The sequence below is a fragment of the Melanostigma gelatinosum genome (genome assembly GCF_949748355.1).
Source record: "Melanostigma gelatinosum genome assembly, chromosome: 1".
Taxonomy (NCBI): Eukaryota; Metazoa; Chordata; class Actinopteri; order Perciformes; family Zoarcidae; genus Melanostigma; species Melanostigma gelatinosum.
In genome coordinates this window covers 26226665-26252330 of record NC_136634.1, presented here as the reverse complement: position 1 = coordinate 26252330, position 25666 = coordinate 26226665, and the positions used below count along the sequence as shown (strand labels likewise).

At 41.3% G+C, this 25666-nt stretch overlaps 1 protein-coding gene across 1 annotated transcript in view; it reads left to right on the top strand.

Moving 5' to 3' along the window:
* Positions 1-25666, top strand: part of LOC306797741 (A-kinase anchor protein 13) — a gene marked incomplete at its 3' end in the record, with an annotated part of 55600 nt that overhangs the window by 5287 nt on the left and 24647 nt on the right. The window contains exon 2 of the mRNA XM_079297137.1: positions 20592-20635. Within this exon, the coding sequence (XP_079153263.1) occupies positions 20603-20635 (33 nt within the window). The 5' untranslated portion in view covers positions 20592-20602. The remainder of the gene's footprint in view (positions 1-20591; positions 20636-25666) is intronic.

The window sequence follows — 25666 nt, the reverse complement described above, 5'->3', positions numbered from 1 at the left end:
TTGGTCAGTGGGCTAGCGTCACATGTTGGGCGGGGAAAATCCCGATATCTGCTGCCTCTGCCGAGCGGACATTTTCAGCCCTCAAACGCATTAAAACGTATTCAAGAAATACAACTGGGGAGTCTCTACTGTCTTCACTGGCGTCCATGAATCGAGAAGGACTTCTTACTGGAACTAAAACACACGGATGTACTGAACAACCGTGAGATTAAACTCTATATTAACAAAGAAAGAAGGATGGACTTTGTCTTTAAATAGTGAACAGCAGCTCTGGTAAGTTAAATGCGTTTGTTTTTGCATCTGCAGTAGCTTTAACATGCTTGTTTGTATATTATTATTTGTACAACTTGTTTTTATGAAGATGGATTTTTGTTTGGTTTTATATGTGAACCATTGTTGCGTCCAATGTTGCTCTGGGGACATATTTAGCCGGTGCCAGTGTTGTCGACTTTCTCGCTAAATCTGGCGACTTGTATGTATGTAAATACAATGGGCAATATCAAAGTCATGGCCATATATTGTACAATTAGTCGTTAATGTAAAAATGATTGTCATATCCATATATTGTACAATAAGTTAATAATGTAAAAACTACAGAGGTTGTTTCCATATAACATACAATAAGTATGCAACGTAAAAATAACCGAGGTTCTGTCCATATAACGTACGATAAGTCAATACATAAAAATTGGTCGTGTCCATATATTGAAAAAAATCGAAATGACGTAACAGTGATCGAGGCCGAGTCTATCTATTGTACAATTGTATGTTTTTTGTGTTAGTCCATTTGTTTTTTAATTATTACTTTAACAGCTTAGGGATGTTCAAGGAGCAACCTGTTTGTGCACTTTCTGAAGATAATAATAATAATAATAATGCATTTTATTTATATAGCGCTTTAAAAGGCACTCAAAGACACTTTACATGTTAAAAACAGAAACAATAGAAGCATTTATAATAAGAACAAAATCTACCACATAACAGTAAGAAAAATAAATAAATAAAAAATAAACACGAAAAGAAAGAGAGAACATACATGACTGACTTTAGAGGTTAAAAGCAGATCAAGATCAGTTCTGTTTGTGAATAAAGGGTTGGAAATGAATGATTTTTTGTTTTTTTATCCAATTAATCGAAAAAATAATCACCCGATTAATCGATTATTAAAATAATCGTTAGTTGCAGCCCTAGATAAGTCGACAACGTTAAAATGACCAAAGTAGTGTTCATCTGTCGTATAAGTCAATAACGTAAAAATGATGGCGGTTTTGGGCATATATCATACGATAAGTCGATAATGTAAAAATTGGTTATGTCCATATATTTAACAAAAAGTCAACGTAAAAATTCACACATCGTACGATAAGTCTAACAATTATCCTGATAGGCCTATGCTTCAATAAAAAAAAATGGTGCATGATTACGCAAGGAAAACCGATCAGAACAAAGTGACATTCATGCAAAAACAAGGATGGAAAGGTTCTGGGACAGAAAGTCACAACAGCTGAGCTGAGACTGCAGCACATGCAGATGAGGTAACTCGAAGAATAAAAAGTAGTTGGCTGAACAAGTTAATTTCCTTTTAACAAGCCTCCACATCTTTATTTAGAAAAATTGTTCAAGAGATATTGGCACGAGATGGAAACAAAGCAGTAAATCCAGAAAAGGAAACAGAGGTGCTCTTTGACAAGGTGACACAAGGCAGATATGTTTCCTCCTGGTGACGTAGAGGGAGGCTGTAAATCTGTTAGTTCTCTCTCCAGCTGCTTCCTTTTCTGTCTCCTTGTACAGTGTAGCTGCTTGGTCAGCATGGTCACAATTCCATTCATACCAGCTTTTCCTGTTCCAACGGCGAATGGGAAGGAAGGGAATGAAGATTGTTTCTTTTCGTACAGGACTGTCGGCACACCAGCCAGACAACATGTCCTCCAGACAGACAGACACAAATAGATTAAAGTATTTTTTTATTTCGATAAGTTGTTTTATGGGTGTTTGTGTTTACACAGCATTTGATACTTGACAACTTTGGCTCCCTTTCTTTCTCGAAAAACATGTTGATGTTTCTTAAAGTAAGAAAAATGTAGGGATGCGCTGATCTGATATGCCCGGATCAATACCAATCCTCATTAAATTCAGCTTCTTTGCTCAATGGCATGATACAATATACTGTTTGTATAAAAAAAAAGTAGTTTTGTTTTGGTTGCGTTAATTATATAATTATAGTATCAGCAAAGCCCCAACAGTCGATCAGTGGAGATGGCGTTAAAGCAGTCGGCAGCAATCTGCGTTACGTCCGCAGCGTGTTGGTGCACGGGTAGCAGAACGTGGCGCAAACAACGGAGCGCCACAAGCGCTCGTACACTCCACAGATGACCTTCAAACTACTTGCCCTCTAGTTGACTGTGTGCCACACAGGGTTTTCTTTCAGACCACAGACCAGTTCTAGGTGATCTCCCACATGAGTTGAAATCACCTGTTTGCGTGTGCGGTTTACAGTTTTCAGCTCTTTGCTTTATACATTGAAAGTCAACAGAAGGTACTGCAAGTTTTTTCCTTATCTTCTGTGTTGTTCAACCTTACCTCTGTTGACTCAGAGCATGCAGAGTTTCTCAACTTGACGGATTTTCTGACTGTTTCACGTCAAGTGTGGAAATTTGGGAATGCGAAAAATGGGCAGACCGACTGCATGTTGAGGGAGGGAAATGAGCACTGTGGTGAGGACAGAAGACATGTACTTTACGGAATCCTGACGACAATAACCAGGGACCACCAGGAGTTCCTCTTTTTTTCTCCTTTTTTTTTTTTGGAGGAGGGACAAAACACTGCAAACATGTTGGCTGTCAAGCACTCTGTTATCTCACATCTCCGCTGCCTTTTAAAAGGCCGAACCACACTGAAAGCACACCCTGTTTTCTACATGTCTCTCTCTCTCTCGCCTGTAGTTGTGTGTCACTGGTATGCGGGGGCAAACCAGTGTTGGATGTTTCACTGTTGAGTCACGCTCTGTCTCTCAGTCTGCTACCAAGTTCTTCTGAGCTCCATGGCCTTCTTCTTGCGGATCTACTTGAGTGTCAATGCTGCGACGCATGACGGGATTTGGTTTGCGTCGCTGCACGTTACATCTGACTGTGTCTGCCTGCATGTGGCAGCACGTTCATCCCTTAATCCCCCGTTTTAACCGAAACAGGCTTCTCATTGATGGACATTTAAGGGCGTATGTTATCAGCTCTGGGGTCTGGCACAGACGGTCGTGAGCGGGATTCTAAAAAGAGCTGTGTGTGTGTGTGTGTGTGTGTGTGTGTGTGTGTGTGTGTGTGTGTGTGTGTGTGTGTGTGTGTGTGTGTGTGTGTGTGTGTGTGTGTGTGTGTGTGTGTGTGTGTGTGTGTGTGTGTGTGTGTGTGTGTGTGTTAGTGCTGGGCAAGTTAACGTGTTATTTTCGCGTCAACGCATTCATTCATTAACACAGACAATTATTTTATCGCGCGCTAACGCATTTTTAAAATGTATTATTATTATTATTATTTGTTTTTTTGAAAGACAAGAGACAATACATATACATAACAACAAGAGGATGACAAGAACAGTGGGCTAAAAGCCAGCACACATCCTATAGTCGTGTGTGTGTGTGTGTGTGTGAACGTGTGTATGTCCTTGAGCCTTTTGAGATGGGGGAAAAAAAGAAATAATAAAAAAAAAAAGTATTTTTAATTTATTATTATTGTAACAGACTGTCTCATGTTTATTGTTTTGTATTGGAGATATGATGTCCCTTCAGGGTTGTCGTAGAGAAAAGGCGACTTCCGCTTCTGGTTGAGGGGGGGGGGGGCAGAAATAAAGAGAAGCTGCACCAGCTGCTGCTCTCCCTGGAGACGACTGTACATCGCTGCGGTAAAGTCAGCAGACACTCAGACCTCCGTGGTCAACTCAGCAGACACTTACATGTTAGTGCACCTATATGCTGAAATTCACGGTAAACGCATTTAAATGGCACAGATCGGGAGCGAGCGAAGGACTTTGAAAGTTAACGGAAACATTAACGTGAGACAACATCCGGTTTCTTCAGATGAACATCCGGTTCTCAGAATAAGATGCCAACAAAGTATGAATTATATTCACATTAAGTATAAAACATGTTAAAATATTTGATCGCGATTAAATATTTTAATGGTTTTCCTATGTATTGAGGTAATAATGTTTGAAAGAGCTATTTCAAATCATTGCACAAATTAAACATGAATACGGAGAACCCAGTTAAGAATCAGATAACAAAAGGCTGGTGATATAAGTAGTTGAATGGGTAATTGGGAGAAATGACGGGTTTTCTTGATGTGCAGGGCATTCCAAAGTCTGGGGACATTATTGGCAAAGGCCCAGTTTCCTTTTGTGTTCAGTCAGGAGGTTGTTACCCTGAGACAGGCCTCCAGCTTCCACGGCCACGTAGAATGTGAGATACAGTTGACCCTTAGCTAAGTCCTGTCCTGGAAAGCAGACGGGCCAATCAAAGCGTAGCAAACACGCCACAGACTCTCATGCAATTGTTTCAGATGTTCATGTTCAGGCTTATTTTCTGGATTTTTAATGATTGTAACAGTGAATTACAGACGTACCCGACTTTACAGGAACAGTGTTGTTCCGTCATTTTATTGTCTTCTGACTCAATTGCCAGGTGATGTGGTGGCTCACTTTCACACTAAGATCTGTAGTTTTAAGCTTCTACCTTTTTATCTTTTTAACCTGTTCTCACTGCTGACTCAGTTTGATGTCGTGGATATGTACTTCAAACACATATTGTTGACCCTTCTCTCCTCAATCGCTTTTTTTGTTTTTCTAAAAATAAGATAATATTTCTTCAGGGAGTGTAGTTAGTGACAGTGTGGGCTCCATGGTAGGTCTGACAGCTTGACGGAGTCGCAGCATGGGGCCGGGCTTAGCAAAGGGTCAATTTGGAACAACAACACGGCAGTTTATAAGTGATAAGAAAACGTTTACACTAGGGCTGTAACTAACGATTATTTTAATAATCGATGAATCGGATAAAAAATAAAAATAAGAAAAGCATTCATTTCCAACCCTTTATTCAAAAACAGAACTGATCTTCAGAAAGTGCACAAACAGGTTGCTCCTTGAACATCCCTGAGCTGTTAAAGTAATAAAATGGACCAACACAAAAAACATACACGTGTGCACAAAAATATGTATATTTTTGTTTAAAGGGACCTGAGCTGTCGGAACAATAAATAATTTCTAAAAAATAAAGAAAAATACAAATCAGAAAACTTAACAGGATTTGTTTGAACGTCAGAACTTGTTCTCTACACTCACAGACGCACACACTCACAAACTCCCACACTCACAGACGCACAAACTCTCACAGACACCAACACAAGTTCACTCATTAACTTATTACCATCATTGTAGTAAGTGCAAGTTAAGTTCATTTATACACCACATTTAAACAGAGCTTAATGACCAAGCGCTATAAAATAACTTTAAAATTGAATTAAAAAGTACAGCACACAAATATATTTGTCAACAATAACTGATATGGGACAAAGCACAGAATATATATATGTACATGACAACAGATTGAAAAATGAATGGGCCAAAAAAGGCGAGTGAATAAAAACGTGTCTTTAGTCTTGCAAACTATACCAGCCCTGCTTTACTACTGTTATTAACGAGCTAACGCTAACTTGTCATGCTTGTCAAGCTGGATAACGAGTAAACACCACCACCAGAAGAGCTACTGGAGGGACGTTAGGTTCCTCACTTCAAAACGTAACTAAAGTAGGATTCTGTAGTGATTTACCCTGAACATCCTTCCTCCTCATCACGGACTCCAACATGTTTACGTTGTTGAATCAGGAAATAAATACTGTAGCCGTCTGTGTTCACCCAGAGCTCTACGATACCTCATATCACTAGAGACCCGATGTGTATAAATGTGTGTGTGTATGGACTATGTTATGAAGCAGACATGACGGCGTTTAGTTTCCCGGGATATCTGTGACTTCCACAACACGTACTAAGCATGAAATAACAGGTTATTTTTGTGTTCCGCTGTTTTTTTAATTTTTATTCTCAAACATCTCCGCGACTTATTGAGTGGCGTAATAATCGCGTGACACAACGAATCGATTATGAAATTCGATAATTGATAATGAAAACTATTTTAATAATCTATTATTATCGATTCGTTGTTGCAGCCCTAGTTTACACCAAATTTCAGTGGAAGAAAAAGAAAATAGAATCGTGATGTGCAGCAAGTAAATGTTCCTGTGAAGAGCCAAGCAAGTGTTACTTGGAGCTTGGACATTGGCTTGTGGCTGCAGCGGGAATAGAGATAATTGCAGTAGTCATGAGATGAAAGCATGGATAATCTGCAGATGTCACTGTCAGGTTCAAAGTGTTTCTGAGTTGGAGAGAGACATGATTGGACCACTTACTCCACACGCTTCTCAAATCCGAATCAACAACTCTCGCAGAGCTTCTTGTTTACAGGTCAGATTGGGCTGTCTGATTTGAGTTTGAGAGAAAGACATTAGTGGAATAAACGGAACAGTTTTTTTCAAGCTTGCCCTGGTGCAATGGCAATGAAGATGATATAAAGTCCCAATCTCCACACTCAAGGACTTTTGGGAGCATGCAGACATTTTTGAGCCCTTTATGAACCCTTTACATAAGTCCGCATTTCTGCAGACTTTGCCCAAGAAGTAACCAGATTTCACATTTCACATTTCAGTTACCAGTGGAAGCATGGATATGTAAAAAAAGGTAAACATTGAAGCTGTTTTTGACAAAAATGAGTAAATCACTAATCTTGTGAGGAAAGAGCCTGGAAGACATTCAAATCAGGGAGTAAAAAATCAATACCCACAATTGTACAGAATATTTTTTGACGTAGCAAAAGAGCTATCTCATTCATATTTACACCATTTCAAGCCCTTACAGTCTTTCACACTCAACCATAACAGGTCAGTAAGTCCGTGGAGGTTCAGGGTTTAATTAAGGCAGGGGTGTCAAACATGCAGGCCCGCCATATCATTTGGCGAATCTGCCAGAGGAAAAAAAAGAAATAAAGTAAAAAAAAAAAATTAAAGTTAGATTTGATAATAAAAATATCCCCATAGTCAAAATGATGAGATAGAAAGTCATAACTATGAGATAGAAAGTCATAACTATGAGATAGAAAGTCATAATTATGAGATACTTAAACACACACAGAAGCAGCTCTTTGGCTGGTTACCCTGTATTTGAAATGTAAATGTATTGTGAGTACATTGAAGACTACTTTAAACGTGACTTTAAAACACATGAAATACTTCACGTGGGATTGTGCAAACGCACCCTTGAAAGGATTTTAAGCATTGAACAAAGTTATTGTAATAACTTGTTTGATATTTGTCTTTGCTATTATCTTTAATAGTTTGATCTTTGATAGAGTGATGTGGGTTTCTGAACCCTAAATTAAAAGGATTTAAGTTACAATAACATAAATGTGCTGAAATATATGTTTACATTTATAGAACTGCATGTACAATATTTGAACACTTGAACAAACAATAATCAAATGCAAAGACAATTATTTACCAATATGTTAGGAGTAGTTACATTTACACAGTCTTACATTTACAACCAGCCCTTTGAGAGCGACCGTGATGCTGATGTGGCCCAGAGTGAAGAGGAGCTTGACACCCCTGGTTTAAGGCCTTACGGGGGGCATTGGGATTGAGCCAAAGAGTAGAGAAGGCACTATCTACAGTACAAGGTCAAGGTGTCAATACATAGATGAAAATAATTAGAAAGAAGGTCAAATGTTTCAAATTTTAAAAAAGTTCTGAAAAGTCAGGAATTGGCTTGGTTATATAGTTATAAAATAAAAAATGTCTTCGAGGGGGCATTCCCCTAGAACCCCCTTGCTGGATACGTCTCCCCACTGGTAGGCTACTCTGTATCCTTGTGGAAAGCCTTGTGATATTTACTGATGATACCTTTCCTCCAACATCGACCTGCCAGTCAGAATGCCAAGATAGTAAAAGCTGCCAGTAAGGCTCCTGCTGTGTTATAGCATGAAAGGAATAAGTCATTTTAAGAGTTGATATTCCTGTCAGTCAACTTACCACTTCTTGTACAGCCATCTCAACCACACGTGTCTCATTTTTTCTGGTTGTTTTCGAGGAAGATGATGTTTCCATTTAATATTGTGCAGCTTCAGTCCCAAAAATAATAGTATTAATATGAGACTTGTAAGACCCTATGCTTATTTGCTGCATACCAACCTGTCATTGCCCCCTTAACTGTAATGCTGAACAGTGTTCAGTGTTGAAGGGCAAATATTTTCACAAGCACAGAGCAGACATAACTCAAGTGTGCATTTGTATCATGAGTCAAGTAAATGTAAGTCAGCTATTGCTGCCCCTGTTCTCGCTCAGCCTGAGGCAAATTCAATTTCAACCAATTAAAACTAATTTCAACATACAGCTTAAACATGCATGAGCCCTACCCATTCTTTTATCAATAAAAAGGCCTTCAGCCTACAAAGGCTTTGTTAGTTGGTATGTGTTAGCAGTGGCGGGCCGTGCATTTTATACCTGGGCCTTCACTGCTGTCCTGCAGCTGAAACACGGCTCCGGTTATTATTTGTTTCGTGTCAAAATGAAGCCAACACCGTCACAATGAAGCTGTGCGGAGCTGCAGAACGTGCAGAACGTACGAGCTTTAACGAGTCAAAACACCAGAAAAGTCTCCATTAACACCAGAACAAATCTCTAGATTTGTCACTAGTAGCTTTTGACAAAATAAGTCACCATGAGGGTTTGGAAAGTCTCCAGATTTAGCGAGAGAGTTGCCAAGTTGGCAGCTGCTAAATATGTCCCCAGAACAACACTGGACGCAACAATGGTTCCTATCACATATTAAACCAAACAAAAATCTTCATAAAAACAAGTTGTACAAATAATAACACATAAACAAGCATATTAAAGCTACTGCAGATGTAAAAACAAACGCATTTAACTTACCAGAGCTGCTGTTCACTATTTAGCTGCTGTTCCTCCTTTCTTTCTTAATAAAGAGTTTAATCTCGCGGTTGTTCAGTACATCTGTGTGTTTTAGTTCCAGTAAGAAGTCCTTCTTGATTCATGGACGCCAGTGAAGACAGTCGAGCCTCCCCAGTTGTATTTCTTGAATACGTTTTAATGCGTTTGAGGCTGAAAATGTCCGCTCACAGAGGCAGCAGATATTGGGATTGTCACCGCCCCACACGTCAGGCTAGCCCACTGACCAATCACGTACTTGTAGGCCAGCTAGCAGCTCTGACACGTCAAAGAATACGCCCAACATGTCCCCATTCACTTTAATCTGCACTGGCTGCAGGTGAGAGTCTGCAGGCCTCTGGCTCTGTTCTTACCTAGAGACACAGAGGTGAGATCTGATTGGATAAAAGCTCTACTTAAAATAAGCTGCACTGGAAGCAGAGCAACTGAGGAAGACAGTAGCTGTGCAATGAGGAAATAAGATCATTTAAGAAAAATTATAAAATAATATATTTTTTAATATATATAGCTTTGTGATTCTGTTTAGGCCAGCAGAGAAAATAAACAACAAAAATTACAATATCTCACCATGTTAGTGCTGTTGAAAGATTTCTATCTGAGACTACTTTGTTAAGGAGAAATGTTGGCACCGTTAGCAGCTATCTTTAATCATGGTGATAATTACGTGGCCTCACAGGACTGCTGGGACATCTGATGAGTCATCCTACAGGGATGCCACTAATCGTGTGTGTGTGAGAATTGCATTTGCAACAGTAATTGTCTGGCGTATCGCTGCATCTACTGTAAACACTCTTTCTATCAGTATAAAGGCCGCTGTGGTTGAGTGGCAGCTAAAGCCCGACCGGTCACATGTGAGAGAGACTGTCTGGAGCAGTGGCTCCCACGCTTTTATGAAAATAATCCCTGAAAAATACACGCCCCTGCTCCCTGGCAACCGAATTTATCAAAGGTAAACACACACGATGTACAACACTGAAAGGAACAGTACACCCATTCTTAGTCAGTCAAAACTCGTTAAGCTTGAAGTGTGTTTAAGATTTTATTTGAAGTGAACACACCGAACTTGTCCTATGGCAACTGTTCCTACTGCATCAAACCTATGCTGCCTACAGATATAAATACAACTTTGTTTGTATATGCTTATGTTTGTGATTAAAGGATGTTTAGTACATTAAATGACAGGAAATCGTGAGGAGAAAAAATTCAACCACCTGTCCAAAACTGAAAGATTGCTTACAGTTATATAAAACAGACAAAATACAGAGACATTCTCTCATTCCCTAAAAGAAAATAAACAAAACCCAGACGAGTTATTATAGAACCAGTTAGGTTGTGGTGCCTGCTTAGGGGTGTGTTAAACTGAGCATGTCATTCATTTGTCTGCATATTGTGGTTAGCTAAGGATTTTACAGTAGAGATCTTTCAACACCATTAATACAGAATTTGATCTGCCGATTTTGAGTACCGATCCGATACCAGATCTGGTTAAACCGCTTTGTAGAACATGAACAAATACAGAGACTTATTGACAAATTGCTGACGTTTTGCTTGCTCTGCCTGACTTTACACTCCCCGCTAGCACCTGCTCGATCGGTACTGTGCATGTGCGCATGTCAGGATGTACGATTAGGATAGCGAGTGACATGCGTTGTCCATATGATAAGGTAATATCTGTTCGGTGCGTAGACTGGGTTCACTGCTGACATCTGATTCTGGTATTGGAAAAACTCAATTTTACAGTATGGTTTACAAAATGGGCCATGGCAGTGTGTACTGTAAGGGTAGTGTGTTTAGAAAACAGCAGTAGCATGATTTATTAAAAAAAGGGATTGTTGAGTAAGAACGTGACAGATGACATCTTTATATAACATCAGGTTTTCAGCATGTACCCTTTGGTGATTATTACGGCTTATACCAAAGTAGTAGTCGTCACCCATTAGTTTGTGGACTGCCGTTTTAAAGCCTAGAGTTTTGTTAGTTTGTTATTTACCGTGCTTCATGGTCTATTTGATGGACCATAATTTAATAAAATGAACATCGTGCTGTATTGAAGAAGACTTGAAACTAGAGCTTGACACTATAAACTCTTGTTTACAACATTTACTGATGGAGTAAATCAAGAGACAAGTAGTCATTTTCTCAGACTTCTATATAATCTGACTTCTTTTTGCAACCAGAGGAGTCGCCCACTGCTGGTCAGTAGAGAGAATGCAAGTTTTAAGATACTTCTGCATTGGCATTTGTTAGGTTCAAGGAACCGCTAGACTGTGGGGAAACCGCAGGTGATCCAGCCTCTTACACAAAGTCAGCCGGTTTCAATTATGAACAAAAGTATTTAATACTTCTGATGCCAATACAATTACAGTATACATATATATTGTCTGCGCAGAGATCATCTCACCCATCATCCCATGCCTGGAACCACAGCTGTTCCCACCTTGAGACGAGAGCAAAGAGACTTATTCTCTTCCCTGCAGTTCTGTTCCCAGTTTGAAAACCCCTCCCCTCTTGTCCATTCTAGTTCCTATTGGCTAACTCCAGCTGGCTCCTCCTCTCAGCCATTTTAGGACCCCTGGCTCGGGTGATGCTCCTTCTGCATCCGCTGAAATTGCCTGTCTATAAATCTGACTCTCCCTTGGCTATACTTCACAGTTTAATACATTCAATGACTGTTTTTTATGGTTTCACACTTCTATGATACACATTGGATTCTATATAAAGGATATAAGGATTTGCAACTTTTGGCAAAGGCTTCACAAGTTTCACAAGCATAGATCTAAGGTGCTACAGTTGTCTTAAGATACACTTCTAACTACAAATTCTAAAACACTTCTACAATTATGAATCTTCTAATTATGTATTCCAAAACACTTCTAATTATGATTTCTTAATTATGAATTATTAAACACTTCTATTATAATTTCTTAAAACACAGTTCTAAACCCAAATTTCCTACACTCGTCAGAACCGGAGGTTGCCTCCTGATTTATACTTAAAAATATAGTATATGTTATCAGAGCTTTGTGATATGTGATTTATCAGCTCATCCTTGAGGTCCAGTGTGAACGATTTAGACGTAACTGGCCGGGGCGTTGCCGATTGCAACGAACAGAATACTTTACTGCAATTTTACAAGTGTATCGGAGCACTACGGTGGCCTTCAGGGAATGCAAAAATGTGAAAAGGCCCCTCGAGTCAGTGTTTAGTTTGTCCGTTCTGGGCTACTGTAGAAACATGACAACATGGCGGACTCCTCGAAGAGGACCCTCTCCCTTTGTAGGTACAAAGGACTCATTGTAAGCTGACGAAAAAACAACTCGCAGTCTCAGGTGATTTATACACGACTGAAATCATAGTTATAGATGTTACACTCAATTTCTGCTGATATTTCCCCCTAAATCCAACACACTGGTCCTTTAACGCCGAGGCGTTGTACAAAAAACATGTGGGTCCAGAGAAAGATAGAAAAGAGACGGAGGTCATGTCTCCTTTGTCTGCTAACAAACCTACTCTGACAGCTCTGAAATCACAAAGGCTGCCGCTGGTTCACACACTGGCAGGAGGATATGCTGAGAGAAGTGTTTGGACTTTTTTCTTTTTGTATTACACCTACGAGACTCATCAAATCATAGTGGTGTGGTGAGAAAGTTTATAGATGTACTCGGTTTCACTGAAACTCTGCTTGAAAAAGCACTGCGCTCCTGCAGGGAGTGAGGCTCCGTGACCACACGTGGCGTTTATCACCTTGACATAGTTCCAAAAATACAAAGTCGGTGCGTTTTAGCATGTTGGGTCACGGGGTGACAGCAGGTCAGGTCTGCAGTAACACTCCCGTATGTGTGAGGACACCTGACTGCACAGTTTCCTTCCTCCTGTGATTATAAAAGTGTGACACTGGTGAAGCCATCTGTGGGCAGGCTGCGCTTACACATCCGGCGCTCGGTAGCAAATGGTTCAACACCACAGCTGTGAAGTCAGATGTGATCATGAGGACGAGATGACATTAGCTCAGAAAACCACTCTCGCAGTGGGTCACAGAGCCACCAGGGCAACTAGGAGTGTTAAAGCACCGTAATAATATAAGATTGAGCATCACCATGGAGTCGGATCCTCCGGTACTTTGCTCACAGTCAGTGGAGATCCATTGAAATGTGTTTTATTTAGTTATATCGTCCACACTAGGCTGCGTTACTGATTTCCTGTGCTTTCCAGGATCCCGATTTTAAAAAAAAATTACAGAAAGGTGGTGCGTTAACACCGATGAATGATCGCAAAAAGACAATGTGAGGTCGAAACGTACCTCTTGGGTCAGATATGTCACGTGGTGAAACAATATGCAACCATATTGTTCTTCACTACTATAAGAAAGTGTGTGATTCCATTGCAGTCTGCAGATCCATCCAAAATATTCCAATCTGAGGCGCACAAAAAAAACGTTTGACCTGCTTTTTCCCCCCCCTCCAATTATTTCTGTGTCAATGTTCTCTTCATTTGTTCCTGTTTTAGACTGCTGTTTGGGTAAAACCCATGTCCTATACCTGCTTTTAAACCATGTTTTAATATTGTATGTAAAGTATTGGCCCTATGGTCACATTGTGTTTTTATGTTTAATTCTGCCCTGTCAAGCACTTTGTGACTTTTGTCTTTAAAAAGCGCTTCATGAATACATTTTACTTACTTACTTACGTACTATAAAAATACACTGCATCAAATTCGTCCAAGGGGCACACATGAGGGGGTATATTTTCCATATTTTTAGGTCCCTGGCGTAAAAAAGATTGAGAACCTCTGCTGTGTCTGCACCAGGGATGGGTATCTTCAGGATTTTATCGATACTCGTACTATTATCGATACTGCTTATCGGTTTGGTTAGAACTGGGTATTGGGGAGCAACCCTAGTCTGCACTGGAAGTGATACCCGCGTTGGTAAACAGCTCTGTGCTTCTGTTTGTTTCAGAAGACATTTGCATCAAGTTCAACTTTTCTTAACTTTCTCCTGTGGTGTCGCTGCGCGCCTTTGAACTCTCTGTACCTCAGCCGGCCGCTGTGCCAGGTCCCATTCACAATAATAGCAGCCTGTCAGTGTCCGGAACTGGAGATTTCAGGGCCCCTTGGAGTGGCCCCGGTCCCCACTTTGCCCTATTGGTAATATGGCACTGATACTATGTTATATGTATATGATAAAAGGCCTTCTGCTTTATGAGTTGTACTCTTGCCTCTGGTCTCCTGAAATTCCAGTGGGTCCACTTTTACCGTGAAGTTCTCCCTAATATCAGTGTAAAACTGTGGCACAAAGAATCCCTCCCTCTATCATTTTGACTCACCAACCCTGTTGTTCATCTCTGACGTTTGAAGTACCACAGCTGACATTTTTTTTTCTTCTATTTTGGCTGCAGAGGAAATACTGTATTTTTTTTTTAGGCACCCATACAATCAATATGCGTTGATGGCTGAGATCTTAACCGTGACCTGCATTGTGGTGGTGGAGCAGCAGCAGCGTTGCGGCCATGCCTGTAGTCGCACTGGCTTGTTGTGATAAGGCCCCGGCATGCTGCCACTCTGCGTGAGCAGCCGGCAGAAGTGAGCGGGGCCGCTGCAGCAATACAGGCCTGTCTCTAATATAAGCCTGCTTCATATAATGCTGGTACCCTCTTCAGTTGAGCTAAATAAAGACCTTGTACACCATCCGCGGTCCGGATTAGGACCCAGACACCGCTCTATCAGGACCCTGGACCTAAAACCAATAGATAATTGAGAATTGTTCAACAGAGTGCTTCTATTTTAACCGGCGCAGCTTTTCCAGCCTTTACGGCACTCGTTCAGAGGTCCAGGAAACGCACCGATCAATTACATGTGTTGTAAATCATATCACGTGATGCTACTAAGCCAATCAAATGTGTGTATTCCGACAAGTTTTCCGACTCAAGTGCAAGTGAGATTTACACACACGGGGGAGAGACGAGGAAAGAGAACGAAGAGTAGTAGAATTACGTGAGTCAGAGAAGTTATTTCACATGATGTTCTCCAAAAGAGAAATATAAACAGAGACCAGAGTCTTTAACCAGGAATGGACAGACACTTATCGGTTAATTCTTCCCACGAACAGTTTAAAACCAGTCTGTTTGATATGTTCAGAGACCGCGAGGATTATTAAAAGTGGCTTTGTGAAGCGTCGCTACGAGACAAAGAACAACTCTTTTGAGCAAACGTACCCACTCACATCTGAAATGAAGTCACTGAAAACGATCAGAATCCTAACGCATTAATTCACTTTCCAACAATGATGTTAACGGAGGGAGAGAGGGCAGAAAAAAGTGGTTTAATAACCACAGATGAAGTCCCTGCACACAAATTTCTCTTATTTAGAGGATGAGACTTTCAAAAACTTTTTGTTATGTAATTCATTCTTTAATCCAGCCCTTATTTTACTTGAAACAAGAGAATGTTTATTTATTATTGGAATATGGATTATTTGTAATTCGTAATCAATTTGATATCTGACAATAAATATTTAATATTATTCAATTGAACTTTCTTTATTTCATTTGACAGTCAGTTGTTGACGCCATACAGACGTTAATACAACTGTTGGCTACTTAGATATATATGGGACTAAATCATAGCTATCGCATTACTGTAATGTTCTGGACCTTTGTATAAGGAAAGTCTCTCTAACTGGACCTCGCTGAATTTAAATTGAATACACCTGATTTAGGGGGCAGAAATGTAATATCAGATTATTAAGTATGGGGCCTCATAACAGAAACATCCTAAGTCTGAAATCCTCACTTACTGTATCTCTACCCAGAGCTTTATTTCCGTCCCAAGGACTATTTGACTTGCTTCACTCTTTTTGGTCCAATAACGTTGCAACATTCAGTTGAAAGGTCGGCAAAACAGAAGATGACAGATGGAGCAGTAAAGCCACTGTGAGGGATGTATGCTGCTGGAAATCCACTTTGTCTTTGTTTTGACTTTATTTAGTGCGCACGTTTTGGTTGCCCGGTGACGGCAAGAGTGACAGGAGCACAACCCCACAAGCCCATTGGATAAAACCACGGAAGCGGCACCGCCCGCGTTTTCCACGCGTTTTCAGGCCTCGGATGTTCCTCCTCCACTTCCGCCTCTTCAGGTCGTGTCTCTTCAGGCTATCTTAAGCTCCTGTCCATCAGCACAGGCGATGGACACTGCCATCTTAAGTGGCCTCGGCATGTTATCGTGACACTGTTGAGCCTGCTTTGCTTCCACACGCAGATGCCAACACGCATCATTGCAGTTACACTGGTACATTCAATTAGACATACATACACACACACACACAGTTCAGAAGGTCTGGCCTTTGGTCTGTGTCCATGTGTGGTAATGATAATTAAGTTGGTTCTGGGGTCATGCCTTTCAATTTGGAACAGTTGAGACAGTTCTAATGACTTATTTATACCATCCAGGCCCAGATTGCATCCGAAGTGTCTCTGTGCAAATGTTCCTTCACACCAGCACTTGTAGACAGTTGAAAGGATGAAGGCCGCGAAGCAGTAACCTTAGTGTGCAGTCTGCTAGTCTCAAAACACCCGACTATCTGTAGCTCTTTATTTCAGCTCAGATTTCAAATGGAGCCCGAGCCCTGCTGGTGTTTAAGCCTGCCCCATTATACACACTCGAGACTAAATGTCACAAATTGCGTTAAATAAAAGCTACTAATAAAGACGCATCAGACTCCAATATATTCAAAGATGAGTCGAGGGTGAAGATCGAATCTGAAACTGTTCCCATCTCCCCAATCCTCTACCTCATGCTAACATTTTTACTTCTGCCGATATTCCGTATCTTAGCAGTAAACAGACGCAAGCCAAAGTGCCTCAAGTTTTAAAATTTAGTTTTAAAACTGTCATCTTTGTCATTTAAAAACTCACAAAACACCTAATAATAATAACAATGAATTTATATCGCTTTAAATTAACTAGAATGTCTATAGTACTAACATAAATAATAATATCGCACATTGCGCTGTTCATCCATTATAGTCCCAACAGCCTTACTCCTCTTGCTTTTGTATCGCTTCTCCCATTTTTCTCACTTTCTAAGTGTGGCTGAAAGGTCAGGAAATCACAAAAGTGTTTTAGCACAGGACAGAATCCGGTTACAAAAAGAAGTTTGATTGTATTGAAGTCTATGAGAAAAGGACTCTACTTCTCAGTACCTCAATAAACATGAGTTTATGATCTCAATCTCTAGTTTCAAGTCTTCTTCAATACAGCATGATGTTCATTTCGTAAATTATGGTCAATTTAGACCATAAAGCAGGGTATGCTTTAGGGCGGGGCTACTGTGATTGACAGGTCGCTGCCGTTAACAGAGACGTATACAGCGCCTCTACTTCACTCTCCCGCATTCCAAATATGGTATCTTCAGTTTATTGGTTGCGAAAAAACAACAGCAATGGCCCCAATCCAATATGGCGACAGCGAACTCACCGAACTCGTCGGTACACAAACCAATGGGTGACGTCACGATGTTGACTTTTTAAATACAGTCTGTTTGCGGCGTGTCTCATGAAATCCACCTCTCCTCTCAGCATCTGACAGCTCTCGTTTGAAACCTCTCCTTCCTATATTTAGACCAGATTGGATTTATACAGTTTTATAAAAAGGCACGATGAAACATCACTGCTAGCTCTGAATATAGAGGCAGAAGCGATGAAGCCATTTGTGCCGTGTACACTGTGTCCGTGAAAAAGTCATAGCATGTCATTCACATCAAGTTCATCCTCATCAAAACAATTCCGTGGACCTTCATGACCCGTATGGAGGACTTACTCATTTATTCTTTTTTATTTTCTCGCACATGTCACTCATCAGTATGTGAAGGGGGGCCTCTGTCGGCTGTGACTGCTTTGTTTACCAGCCTCTGTGAGTTATTCTATGTTTACTTACTATAAGTGGGCTTTGGAAGCCGATTGATCCCAAATGAACCCCTGCTGAGGGATGAGGGGCTGGGTGGGCTAGACAGCAGGATTAGCTCTGCAGCCAGACTGACAGATGGACAAGAGGATCTGACGCTGTAAACCTAAGTCATCTTAATGCCTCCTTTGGCAACTAAACCTTCAACATTTTCATGCAAAATAAGTTTCTGTCCACAAGCTGCATTTCAAAGCCAAAATAAGTCAGCAGTCTTCCGAAGGCTAAATCTTCTGATTTCCTGAGGATCTCTCGTTCAAAGCTAATGTAAGGCAGCCCTGAGAAATCTCAATAATAACCGTTGAACACATCTCATGATTCGTGGAAGCGTGAAATAAGGTGAGATGTTGTTAACTACTACATTGTTGTTAACTACACTGATCACTTTAGTAGTGTCACTTATACAATGAAATGCTCAGTGCTATTATTATTGTTGGCACTGTGGGACGGTCTGTTCAGTCAGTCCACCACTTTGTTCCAGACTGAAATATTCATGGGCCCCCGTATTATAAGGGGGCACAATATATCGTTTCAGCGTCGACATTATGGCAAACGCTCGATAGACACATCGCAGGACGTGTCGTGTCGACAGATTAACTCGAACACGTCGCCCTACAACTTTTTTGCTGCTTAATACTTGACTTATTTCTTTACAGGGCTTGCATAAAGACAATATAGTAAATCATGAATATGAATTTACAGATAATAACAACCCCTCTTCGGCACCGTGGTGGTTGGTTTATGGCTTTTTTGCAGTTACACTCGTTGGCTTTTTTGATTCTTCAGGTCATTTTGCGGAGACTCGCGCTACGGCGCCAAGCGCTCGTACAACCAAAGCTTGACACGACAAAGTTCCGTGTTGGGCGACAGTGATACACAGGCTCATAATCCAAAAAGAGTAATCTGTGATCGACCTGTAAGCACCCCGATCAACTGGTTGCGCACCATTGTTGTACAATAGTTCATTAGTGTGTTCCTGGGGAAAAAGGTGTGGCCAGCCTGATAATAAGTCCACACAGTAAGTTCAATGGAAGGTATTTGTACACTCCGCTCCCGTCAGCTGACAGACTCTTTTGTGGAGCAGTTTATATGCAGAGTCCTATGGAGTTTGGATGTTGTGACACAGGGAACAATACGATGGCTTCCTACACTGTAGAGCACTGTAACTCTGCTGTCTGGAGATTCTTCACTTGCGACAGAGAATCAATTCATTTCATAGATCTAACCTTGGTCCAACACGTTGCTGGTTATCATTTTTTTTATTTTGTGGGTGCAGGTGGGTGTCGTGCATCACAGCTCACAGTTCATAAACACCCCAAAAAACGGATGTTCCTGGGTACGTTATGGCTGTTATAACATGCAAAGTAACTGGTTCTTTCACTGTGTTCAACTCGATTCACGGCTTTTTAACTACACCACGTAGACTCAGGTCCAACAAGCATCTGTCTGTCCGCCTGTGTGTTGGACTGCCTTTATCGTGTGTGAGTGTGCGTAAGCGGGAGGAAGGCTTGTTGTCTCCTGTTGAGTGTGTGAGGAGGACTTGTAAGGGTCCTCTGTTTCCCTCTGACTTCCTGTTTCCTGCCCACATCAGTGCATATGTAGAGGAGTTGGGTGGTGACCCCCCCCCCCCCCCCCCCCCCCCCCCCCCGGCTCATCCTACTGACATGTCTGTAATTAGAACCGGTGACTTCATGCACACGATGAGATGCCGCGTCTCATCCCTCGTCTTGAAGCTGGACTCAGCATCTTTAGTTCACACTCCTCAGCCAATCACTCCAGGACCACTGGACTGTTTTCTAACTAAAGCTGAGCTTTTCATATGACTCCTGTCGCAGTGCAGCTGTTGTAGTCATATTACAAATAACAGTAGCTACTGCGAATGACAAACTGTATGAAGAAAAACTGGTTTTATATCCCTGCAGAGACATGTTGACATGTGACCGTCTTGCTGGGACACTTAAACAGAACAGTTGCATTGTTCATGTCCAAATGTCGGCTGGGAGGAGGGCCTGTTTGGGATCATCAAGGATAGAAAGAAACAAAGTGATCTTTATTACAAAACTCAAATTCTAAATATTACTCATGAAATACGATATTCTAATCTTATACATATACCATAGTCATTAAAACATTAAGAGGCAATAAACATGTTGACAGTAAGACAAAGACACACTAAATATACAGAAAACACTGGAAAGAGGGACAGACATGGAGAAAAAGACGGCGTTACTATGGATGTTGACATTAAGGTAAATGCAGAGAAACACATAAATGCCTAAACAAAAGAAAAGTTTTACAGCTCATTGATTGTTTAAATTCAGGTTTGATACAGAAACTACAACATCAGTCCGGTAATCTTTGGATTTTTAAAAAAGCCTAATTGCTTAATTTTTGTTTCCAAGAATCCGATTTTACTTATATACAAGCCTGCCTTTAAGATTACTTTTTGTCCTTATTTCCGTCTTGTTGCCCTGTGTTAAAAAGTCAATACACTTGTCCCCTTTCTCGTATATGTCCCCCCCCCCCCCCGTAGAATAAATGCTCACACCTCTACCCCCCCCTTGTCTTTTTTTTCTTCTAGAGTCCATTGCCATGAAACTGAATCCCCAACAAGCTCCACTCTATGTAAGTATCTGTCTTCATCCTAATGAGACAAATGCCGCAACATGATCTGCTACACAACTAATTAGTGGTAGACAAATAATTTGGTTGTGGTGTTTTTTTCGCAACTAAATGCTACCATTCACATGATCAGTATCGAATCGAGTCTAAAAAATTCTGGTGGTTTCACAGCATATCACGGTATTTTTTTTTTCTGTGTTAAAGCATCAATTAATTAACGCCGAAAAGAACCGGCCGGCCAACCAGCCAGCGAGCGGTGGACAGCTGTTTGTGTGGCGTGTCTTCCGTTCCGTCACTTCCTGTTTCCTTCACCTACATTCCCCTGGGTCCTAAGCCCCTCCAAGTACAGCTTTTTATCACCCTGTATGTACCAACGTACATTTATAACTCGGGTTGGGTACCGAAACTCGGTGCCATATTGGCACCGGTTCCTATACGTCCGATATCTACCGGACCGAAACGCAACGCAGATTTCGGTGCTTCCTTTCGGTGCCTGAGCCGATTGAAATACTTTTTGACACTACTCTGATGACTCCGTCCTGGCAGCAGGACTCGGTCCTCCGCTCCTCACTCATAGCATTATTACAATGGGGTACTTGGCGCTGTCGCTCATAAGCACAACAACACAGGCACGCGAAAGCTTCGTCTTCTCCTCCTTTGAGACCAACTGGCGGTTGGCAAACAACGAATTGGCGCATTACCGCCACCAACTGGTAAAATAAGTCATGAGACGTGTCGTATTTTGCCAGAGAAGGAAAATATGCTCACATTTCTGCAACATAATTGCTGAAGTTTGAAGCTGTAGTGTGTGTGTACAGAGTGTGTGTGTGTGTTTTCTATTTATTTATATTTATTTAAGTATACTGTAAACTATTAACATATTGTTCATAGTTAAAAAGTTTGAAGCTGTAGTTTGAAGCCAAGTGTTTGCTATTTATTTATAGTATACTTTAAATAGTTAATATATTGTTCAATTTGAAGAAAAAAGTATCGGTTCAGGCACCGTTTAGGCACCGGTATCGGAAAAAACCCAAACGATACCCAACCCTATTTATAACAAATACCACACATATTACACGGGAATCAGCATTGCATATGTGTCTAACCAAAATACCTTTTGTTGTTCAGTCTTTGTTCATCCTGCATCGCTCTTTAATGTAACGCAGAGGTAGCCAACACGGTGCCCGCGGGCACCCTGTCACCCGCAGGGACCACGTGAGTCGCCCGCAAGACATGTTCTAAAAATAGCACTAGTCATTATGGAGTTCCGTCTAAAATTGTAGTTGCTGTTCTTTTTTTAATCAAAAACGCTTGCAGAGAGTTAAGAGAGCTGGGTACCCGGAGGCGCACGGCGGACAGCCAGGACGAGGCTGCCGCACCGCACTAGGTTTTCAGGTTCTGAATGGCGGGCGTATCCCGTTTGTGCCAGACGCGAGCCGCGAGCGCACCCCGTCATCAGGTCCGTAAATCCTCTGAACAGGCGCGGGGCAACAACTCAGGGGTGGCAGGGGTAGAGGCGAGGCAACGCAATCCGAACAAAAAGGCCCAGACTAGAGGTTTGAACGCAGGCGCCAGAAAACGCTCGCACGCCTCGGAGGGTTGGATCCCCTGCTCGGCTATAGACGAGACTTTTTACAAGTTTCTTCGTGGAGAAAAAGGTACCATTGGAAAAGCTGGTGTCGGTGATAACAGACGGGGCTCCTGCGATGACGGGCCGGCATGCATGCTTCATTGCGCAATGCAAAGGTGAACCAGACTTCGCGAAATTTCTACATTACCACTGGATCATTCACCAGCAGGTGCTATGTGCAAAAGTAACCGGCTTTAATCATGTGATGATACAAAAATATCAGATGTGATACCTCTGACTTTCAAATGTTGAAACAGATTAACAGAAATAAATGTTGCATGTTTAAATATATATGTGTAGCTATACCATCATTGTTGTGGAAATCATTCTTAATAATTATTGTGAGGAATAATTAACTGACATGTGATCAAACAGTCTCTTCACATATATTATTATTAATTATTGTATATTATTTCATGTACAAATTCATCTGTAGACTGAATGACTGTAAATGGGATCATACTTGTTTTAACCAACATAAGGTTTAGCACCACACGCTACCTGTCCAGCTGTGGCGACATTGGTACAGCTGTCTCTTTGTAAGGCATTGCTAGGCCTATGTACTTTTATTTTTTGTGTCTGTCTTATGTATCTGTATCTGTATGTATCTCAAATTGTTTGTGTCACAGACTCATGTGTGCTGTGGTGTTTTTTTCTGTTAAAGAGTGAGCGAGTTAAAGAGCGAGCCTGCTAGCACAACAGTCTGCTAACAGCTGGGAGAGGCTCCAGTAACATTACATTACATTAAAGAACAGAACAGAGCGATGCAGGATGAACAAAGACAGACCGGAGATGCACCGATAGAGTTTGACACATATGCAACGCTGATTACCGTAATATGCGTGGTATTTCTTATAAATATACGTTGGTGCAAAGAGGGTGTTAACAAGCTGTACAGGGAGGGGCTTAGGACCCAGGGGAATGTAGGCGACGGAAACGGGAAGAGACGGAAAACACGCCACACAAACAGCTGTTCACCGCTCGTCACGATGCTGCAGACCAGTGATTCTCAACTGGTAGTTCGTCGCGGACCCGTTTTCAGTGGGTCGCGGGCCTTTGCTTTATGCAGCAGAGTTATTCACGCTCCTTTCCAGCATTTACGGCACTTGTTCAGCTGTGCAGGAAAAACACAGACCAATGCGTTATAAATCACGTCACGTGATGCAGTTTAACCAATAAAATAAGGGTATTCTGATACGTTCCCTGACTCCAGTGAGATGTACCCACACCGTGAATGAGGGTTAGGGTTAGAGACAAGGAAAGACTTAACAGAGCAGACCTCTGATAATGTTAGATGTGACAGTCAAATATTTGTATGATCCCTTCAAAGAATCAAACCGCTAAAAGGACCACAGTCATTAACCTTTACACTAAAAACTCTACACTAAAAACATGCGCGGGGTTATCCGGACCATTGACCCTTTCGGGCTGTTTTATTTTTACAAAGCAAGCATGATGCTCTGGAGAAATGGGGAATATGTAACTATTGCTTTAGCCCTGTCTGAATCAGTAGGGAACAGCTAAACGCTGTGGGGAGAGTTCGTAGATTGTCTGCTGCTGTTGTTCCCCTGCTAAGATAGTTTAGCTTAGCCTCCCTGAAGACACGTGCGGCGCTTCAGCTGTTTTTAGGGCCCGAGCAACCGACAACGTCGGGCCGGCGAGGCCCTATTGATATTGTACCCGTTGGGGTAAACGTACGCATGGTTGGAGGACTTGCCATGCATGAAAACTCACTAAATTTTGGGGACTTGTCAGGCCTGGTGAATATAGCCATCTGAAAAATAATGCATCTTTCTGTGTTCAGAAATGGCTCTCTAGCGCCCCCTACAAGTCGGACCGGCGACGCCCCTCGGCCAGTATGTCCCATTAACTTGAAATTTGACACACATGTTCGCAGAAACACATTTCTGCGAACTCCTCCTACATGCTTAGTCCCATTACTACCAAATTTGCTGTGGCTCATTACTGGATCTACCTCATCAAAAGTTATCAAAAGCTTTCTGATATCTCTTAGGGTTTACAAGATATGGACCAATAAACTTCGTAGGGGCGTGGCTAAATATCAATACACATAACTTCTCAACAGTTTGTCCTAAAATTCCAAATTTTGCAGCATATGTGCACATCGCATGCTGTAACATACCCCGAGAATTGTTTTGCATTAAACCACTAGGGGGTGCTACAGCAAACCCGCGAAGTTGTGCTTTTTGTCACTTTTTGCAGATTTCAGCCTTTGTATTTTAACGAACTCCTAGAGAATTTATGCCATCAACTTCTCCTTTGGTCAGGATGCTCTTAAGACCTTTGTGATTAAAAGTTATCAAAATCTCGCCCTTTCATCGAAGAACCTTGACGCGGCGGCCATTTTGCCTCACTGTTTTTGAAAAAATAAATTCTTATAAGTTGTTATAACTCCAAGGTACATTATCCAATCCGCACAAAACGTCTTATGCATGATGCTACTTCAAGCTTGAACATATTTCAATTGAAAAAAATTCAATAACTCATAGCGCCGCCTACTGGCTGAAGGAAATGTCATATTTTATACTTTTCTTCATACCTCCTAGCCAGGTGACCTGATGAGTTTCAAATTTGGTAAGAATGGCCTTAAGACATTGATGATGCATCATCATGAATATTGTGAGTTTTTGTTGCGTTGCCATGGCAACACCGTGCATCGTTCGCCATGAAAAAGGAAGCTGATGGTTTAGTGTGTTGGGATGCTCAAAAAGTCATGGAACTTTGTACATGTGTCATAGGCAGACATAGTGTATATGGGTTTTGGGCTTGGCCATTTTAAATTGCTTCTATAGCGCCCCCTACAATATTTCAAAAGAGCAGCCCCAGCGCTACGTTTTGGCTACATGTATGAAACGTGGTAGGCACATGTATCCTATGGAGACTTAAAAATAAGTCTCTTGGGACCGTGCTTGTAAGAATTTATACAATATTTCGACGACGCAGCCCTCGCGGTACATTTCACTATCTATCTATAAAATTTAGATGTATAACATTTGGTAAACAGATGTATCACATGTAGACGGACAAAAAAGCCCCTGGAGCTCTAAGCCCAACCATTTTGACTTTAGTGAAAGAAAAACACATTTTTGCAAACTCCTACACGCTGGCTCCGATTTCTATGAAATTTGCTGTGGATCATAAGTGGATCTAGATCATCAAAAGTTATCAATCTTTTTGATATCTCTTTGCGTTTACAAGATATGGACCGATACACTTCTTAGGTGCGTGGCAAAATATCAATACACAATTTCTCAACCATTTGTTCTAAATTCCCAAAATATTCAGCATATGTGCACATCGCATCCAGTAACATACCCTTAGAATTGTTTTGCATTCGACCACTAGGGGGCGCTACAGTAAACTCGCAAAGCCTACTGGCTAAA